This window comes from Palaemon carinicauda, chromosome 11, assembly GCF_036898095.1.
Source record: "Palaemon carinicauda isolate YSFRI2023 chromosome 11, ASM3689809v2, whole genome shotgun sequence".
Lineage (NCBI taxonomy): Eukaryota > Metazoa > Arthropoda > Malacostraca > Decapoda > Palaemonidae > Palaemon > Palaemon carinicauda.
In genome coordinates, this window is record NC_090735.1 from 125,411,528 (window position 1) to 125,418,508 (window position 6,981).

A 6,981-nucleotide genomic window follows, 5' to 3' on the forward strand; every position below is an offset into this window, starting at 1 on the left:
GGTATCCCGTCCAAGTGATGACCAAACCTAACATATCTTTACCTTGATCTTCCAATTGAGAAATATTTCATAGTATCTTTACCTTGATCTTCCAATTAAGAAATATTTCACAGTATCTTTACCTTGATCTTCCAATTGAGATATATCTCACAGTATCTTTACCTTGATCTTCCAATTGAGAAATATTTCACAGTATCTTTACCTTGATCTTCCAATTGAGAAATATTTCACAGTATCTTTATCTTGATCTTCCAATTGAGAAATATCTCACAGTATCTTTATCTTGATCTTCCAATTGAGAAATATTTCACAGTATCTTTACCTTGATCTTCCAATTGAGAAATATTTCACAGTATCTTTACCTTGATCTTCCAATTAAGAATTATTTCACAGTATCTTTACCTTGATCTTCCAATTGAGAAATATTTCACAGTATCTTTACCTTGATCTTCCAATTGAGAAATATTTCACAGTATCTTTACCTTGATCTTCCAATTGAGAAATATTTCACAGTATCTCTACCTTGATCTTCCAATTGAGAAATATTTCACAGTATCTTTACCTTGATCTTCCAATTGAGAAATATTTCACAGTATCTTTACCTTGATCTTCCAATTGAGAAATATTTCACCTTTACCTTGATCTTCCAATTGATAAATATTTCACAGTATCTTTACCTTGATCTTCCAATTGAGAAATATTTTACAGTATCTTTACCTTGATCTTCCAATTAAGAGATATTTCACAGTATCTTTACCTTGATCTTCCAATTGAGAAATAACAGTATCTTTACCTTGATCTTCCAATTAAGAAATATTTTACAGTAACTTTACCTTGATCTTCCAATTGAGAAATATTTTACAGTATCTTTACCTTGATCTTCCAATTAAGAAATATTTCACAGTATCTTTACCTTAATCTTCCAATTGATAAATAACAGTATCTTTACCTTGATCTTCCAATTGAGAAATATTTCACAGTATCTTTACCTTGATCTTCCAATTGAGAAATATTTTACAGTAACTTTACCTTGATCTTCCAATTGAGAAATATTTCACAGTATCTTTACCTTGATCTTCCAATTGAGAAATATTTCACAGTATCTTTACCTTGATCTTCCAATTGAGAAATATTTCACAGTATCTTTACCTTGATCTTCCAATTGAGAAATATTTCACAGTATCTTTACCTTGATCTTCCAATTGAGAAATATCTCACAGTATCTTTACCTTGATCTTCCAATTGAGAAATATTTCACAGTATCTTTACCTTGATCTTCCAATTGAGAAATATTTCACAGTATCTTTACCTTGATCTTCCAATTGAAAAATATTTCACAGTATCTTTACCTTGATCTTCCAATTGAGGAATATCTCACAGTATCTTTACCTTGATCTTCCAATTGAGGAATATCTCACAGTATCTTTACCTTGATCTTCCAATTGAGAAATATTTCACAGAATCTTTACCTTGATCTTCCAACTGAGAAATATTTCACAGTATCTTTACCTTGATCTTCCAATTGAGGAATATCTCAAAGTATCTTTACCTTGATCTTCCAATTGAGAAATATTTCACAGTATCTTTACCTTGATCTCCCAATTAAGAAATATTTCACAATATCTTTACCTTGATCTTCCAATTAAGAAATATTTCACAATATCTTTACCTTGACCTTCCAATTGAGGAATATCTCACAGTATCTTTACCTTGATCTTCCCACTGAGAAATATTTCACATTATCTTTATATTGATCTTCCAATTGAGAAATATTTCACAGTATCTTTCCCTTGATCTTCCAATTGAGAAATATTTCACAGTATCTTTACCTTGATCTTCCAATTGATAAATATTTCACAGTATCTTTACCTTGATCTTCCAATATATTTTCTTCCAATTGAGGAATATTTCACAGTATCTTTACCTTGATCTTCCAACTGATAAATAACGGTATCTTTACCTTGATCTTCCAATTAAGAAATAACTCACAGTATCTTTACCTTCCAGATGGGCAGTGTCGGAATGTCAACAAACATTGGGCCTCCTCGAAATCTGATTCGCAAATTAACATCATCGGAGGGGAGGTAGCCGAACACGGAGAATTTCCTTATCAAGTAAGCAGCGAGAGAGAGAGAGAGAGAGAGAGAGAGAGAGAGAGAGAGAGAGAGTGCTATGATGGCGGTCATTCAACTACCACTGTAAGTAAACCCCTAAGTTGGACTATACAGTTAATATCGAGATAGGTTGAGCAACAAGTATGAGAGAGAGAGAGAGAGAGAGAGAGAGAGAGAGAGAGAGAGAGAGAGTGCTATGATGGCGGTCATTCAACTACCACTGTAAGTAAACCCCTAAGTTGGACTATGTAGTTAATATCGAGATAGGTTGAGCAACAAGTATGGGAGAGAGAGAGAGAGAGAGAGAGAGAGAGAGAGAGAATGATGCTATGGAGGAGCGATTATTCAACTAGTTATGACTGTTGGTAAACCATTAAGTTGGACTATACAGTTAACATCGAGATAGGTTGAACAAGTAAGGAGAGAGAGAGAGAGAGAGAGAGAGAGAGAGAGAGAGACTGCTAAATAGAAGTTAGTTTCGTGAAAGGTAAAAGGTTAGGTAATGCCGATTAAAAAAAATGAAGCACGAAGGAAAAATGAATCATTTAAGCTTCCTCACATGAAATTTTTTGAAATTCAGAAGTGGACTGTCATTCCCACGCATGATATGATGGTACGTATGACGTTGCATTACGATTTTCATTTATATTTTCCATTAATAATTAGAAGGAAAAAAAATCCCCAAAAATCGTTACAGTAGGGTCAAAAGGGTAAGATACAATAGTCTATCCTTCAAGGAGAGTTTTCTTTATCAAAAGTCACTTGTAACAATTAAAATAATAGTATTTCTTAAAAGTAATTGATCTTTTTCAATAGTTATTACAGAAACATCTTTAGTAAGCGATAATTCCACCCACAGGAGCTATAATGTATTATATTTCATCATCATCATCATCATCATCAACATGATTACCATCATCATCATCATCATCATCATCATCATCATCACCTCCTACGCCAATTGACCTCGCTTAGATTTAGCCAGTTGTCTCTATCTTCAGCTTTTAATTCAATACTTCTCCATTCATCATCATCTACTTCACTCGTCATTTATCATCATCTACTTGACGCTTCATAGTTCTCAGCCATGTAGGCCTGGGTATTCCAACTCTCCTAGTGCCTCGTGGAGAAGTTGAAGGTTTGGAGAACTAATCTTTCTTGGGGAGTGCGAAAGAAAATGTAAAAGGTAGAACTAGATAATGAAAATGATAACAATAATAATAATAATAATAAGAAGAAGAAGAAGAAGAAGAAGAAGAAAAATCATCATCATCATCTCCTCCTACGCCTATGGACGCAAAGGGGCTCGATTAGATTTTCCAATTCGTCTCTATTATATTTAAAAGAAAAAAAATATTTATATTCTTTAAAAAATGTTAGATATATGTGCAACATCCACGGCATTCTTTATTTCTATTCCGTTATTAAAGGGAAAATGTTTGGAGAACAATGGCACGTAGGTGATAACATAACAGCGATTGAGAACAGGTTTACATATTCAAATATTTTTTTTACATATATTTTTCTGGTCATTTCAAGCCAAACTCATGATAATCATAAGGACAACTTCTGTTGCTATAATCAATGACTCCTGTTGCTATAATCAATGACGCCTGTTGCTATAATCAAAGACTCCCGTTGCTATAATCAATGACTTTTGTTAATATAATTAATTACTTCTGTTGCTATTATCAATTATGATATAGTCAATTACTCCTGTTGCTATAATCAATAACTTCTGTTGCTATAATAAATGACTCCTGTTGCTATAATCAATGACTTCTGTTGTTATAATCAATGACTTCTGTTGCTATAATCAATGACTTGTGTTGCTATAATCAATTAATCCTGTTGCTATAATCAATGACTTCTGTTGCTATAATCAATGACTCCTGTTGCTATAATCAATGACACCTGTTGCTATAATAAATTACTGCTGTTGCTATAATCAATTCTGTTGTTATAATCAATGACTCCAGTTGCTATAATCAATGACTTCTGTTGCTATAATCAATTACTTCTGTTGCTATGATCAATGACTTCTGTTACTATAATCAATGACTCCCGTTGCTATAATCAATCAATTCTGTTACTATAATCCATTCTGTTGTTATAATCAATGACTCCAGTTGCTATAATCAATGACTCATGTTGCTATAATCAATGACTTCTGTTGCTATAATCAATTCTGTTGTTATAATCAATTCTGATGTTATAATCAATGACTCATGTTGCTATAATCAATGACTCATGTTGCTATAATCAATGACTTCTGTTAATATAATCAATTACTTGTTAATATAATTAATTACTTCTGTTGCCATTATCAAATATGCTATAGTCAATTACTCCTGTTGCTATAAGTTGCTATAATCAATGACTTCTGTTACTATAATCAATGACTTCTGTTGCTATAATCAATGACTCATGTTGCTATAATCAACAAATTTCCACAGGTTTCGGTCCAACACAAAGGGATTTTCGGGCAGATCCACGTCTGTGGGGGGTCAGTCCTCGACAAGATGTATGTCCTGACCTCAGCTAACTGCATTGAAAGGTGAGTCTTTGGAATCACTATACAGCTCATTCAAACGTTTAAAATATTAAAGATGGATTTAATGACAAACCACAAAAATGAAGCTCCCATTTCTTAAAGAGATCAAGTAATGCCTATGTTAAAGTATGTACTGTAATGAACGGTATACGTACATGTCTGTGTATTATATACAAAGACAAATATATGCACATACATACATATATACATACATACATATATACATAAATGCACACACACACACACACATATATATATATATATATATATAAAGAGAGAGAGAGAGAGAGAGAGAGATAAATATATATATATATATATATATAACTATATATATATATATATATATAAAGAGAGAGAGAGAGAGAGAGAGAGAGAGAGCAGAAAAAAAATCCTCATTCTCTTATAAGATTCAACTCATTACGAGAAAATCATATGCCACCACCAGCACAAATATACGAGTGCAGCCCAGCGCATGAGTGCTGGCGCATGCGCGTGGGAAAATTGAAATCCATGAAATATTCCCTTTAATGTATTCTGATTCAGACCAAAGAGGCTATTTTGTATCTTCGTTACAATTACAAATGGTGTGTCTGTTAATTCCAGCGTATGACAAGATTCATTTGTTTTCTTCAAATCAAAATAACCCCTTTTTATATACTCAGTTTAAACTGCCGTAAAAATGCAGGGGTTAAAATGTGAGATATATTACCATTAATTCTTTTTAATTTAGACCAGTGTTCATGGTGAATCAGACAAAGAAAATTTCTAATATCTATATGTGTGTGTATATATATATATCTATATATATATATACATATAGTATATATATATATATATATACATATAGTATATATATATATATATACATATATATATAATATATATGTATATATATAGTATGTATACATATACATATATATATACATATATATATATATATACAGTATATATATATATATATCATCTCTAACGCCTATTAACGCAAAGGGCCTAGGATACATTTCGCCAGTCGTCTGTAAATTGAGCTTTCAAATCAATACTTACATAAAATACAATATATATATATATATATATATATGTATTATATATATATATATATATACATACATACATACATACATATAAAAAGGTTTTACTTACAAGCAAATTCACCGATTACGCTACGCAGTGTTTAAATATTTCGAGCAATATTATAATGATGACAAACGAAATAAAGAGGTAATTAATTCCCGCTGGTTAAATCTGCTTTCGATTACGTCATTGCTGTAACTGGAATAATTATCTGGGAATTATGATGCCAAGTAACATCTCTATTCCAGTTGACAGAAACCTCATTAGGAATTGGAAAATATTTTCGAAATGGTATACTAAACTGATTTGACTTTTCATACACAAAGAATATAAAAGGATGCATACGTCTCTCTCTCTCTCTCTCTCTCTCTCTCTCTCTCTCTCGATCAGTAGATTGTAATCCCCAGATATTTGTTTTAATTCTCTCTCTCTCTCTCTCTCTCTCTCTCTCTCCATCAGTAGATTGTAATTTCCAGATATTTTGTTTTAATTCTCTCTCTCTCTCTCTCTCTCTCTCTCTCTCTCCATCAATAGATTGTAATCTCCAGATATTTATACTTGTTTTAATTCTATTGATAAGTCTCTCTCTCTCTCTCTCTCTCTCTCTCTCTCTCTCTCTTCATCAGTAGATTGTAATGCACATATATTTGTTTTAATTCTATTGACAAGTCTCTCTCTCTCTCTCTCTCTCTCTCTCTCTCTCTCTTATCGCTTTGTTTACTCCAGCAAATAGTGGGGGAATTTTTGTATGTGTGTGTGTATATATATATATATATATATACTGTACAATCAGACACCTGTTCTTTATTATATATGCGAGATTAATATGCATTATCATGCAATAATAATACAGAATACTATTACTATTATTATTATTATTATTATTATTATTATTATTATTATTATTACATGCTAAGCTAAACCCTAGTTGAAAAAGCAGGATGCTATAAGCCCAGGAACCCCAACAGGGAAAATAGCACAGTGAGGAAAGGTAACAAGGAAAAATAAAGTATTTCAAGAACAGTAAACAACATTAAAATAAATATTTCATTATCAGGATATCAGTTACCCACCAAATCCACTTTTTATCAGCTGTTATTTTCGCCTACGATACAAACCAACGCAACACTCAAGAGAAAGGATAAAATAACCCAGCTTCTATTATTACCAGAATGCTAATTAAGACCAAACCGACATACGTCCGGTTGAAACACGATACGGCCTATCATATCCTTCTGTCAT

The 6,981-nt window shown here is 32.0% G+C and overlaps 1 protein-coding gene across 1 annotated transcript in view; it reads left to right on the forward strand.

Annotated features, from left to right (window-relative positions):
* Positions 1 to 6,981, forward strand: part of LOC137649772 (trypsin-1-like) — a 22,647-nt gene that overhangs the window by 11,769 nt on the left and 3,897 nt on the right. The window contains exons 2-3 of the mRNA XM_068382722.1: positions 2,008 to 2,114; positions 4,571 to 4,671. Coding sequence (XP_068238823.1) covers positions 2,008 to 2,114; positions 4,571 to 4,671 — 208 coding nt within the window. The remainder of the gene's footprint in view (positions 1 to 2,007; positions 2,115 to 4,570; positions 4,672 to 6,981) is intronic.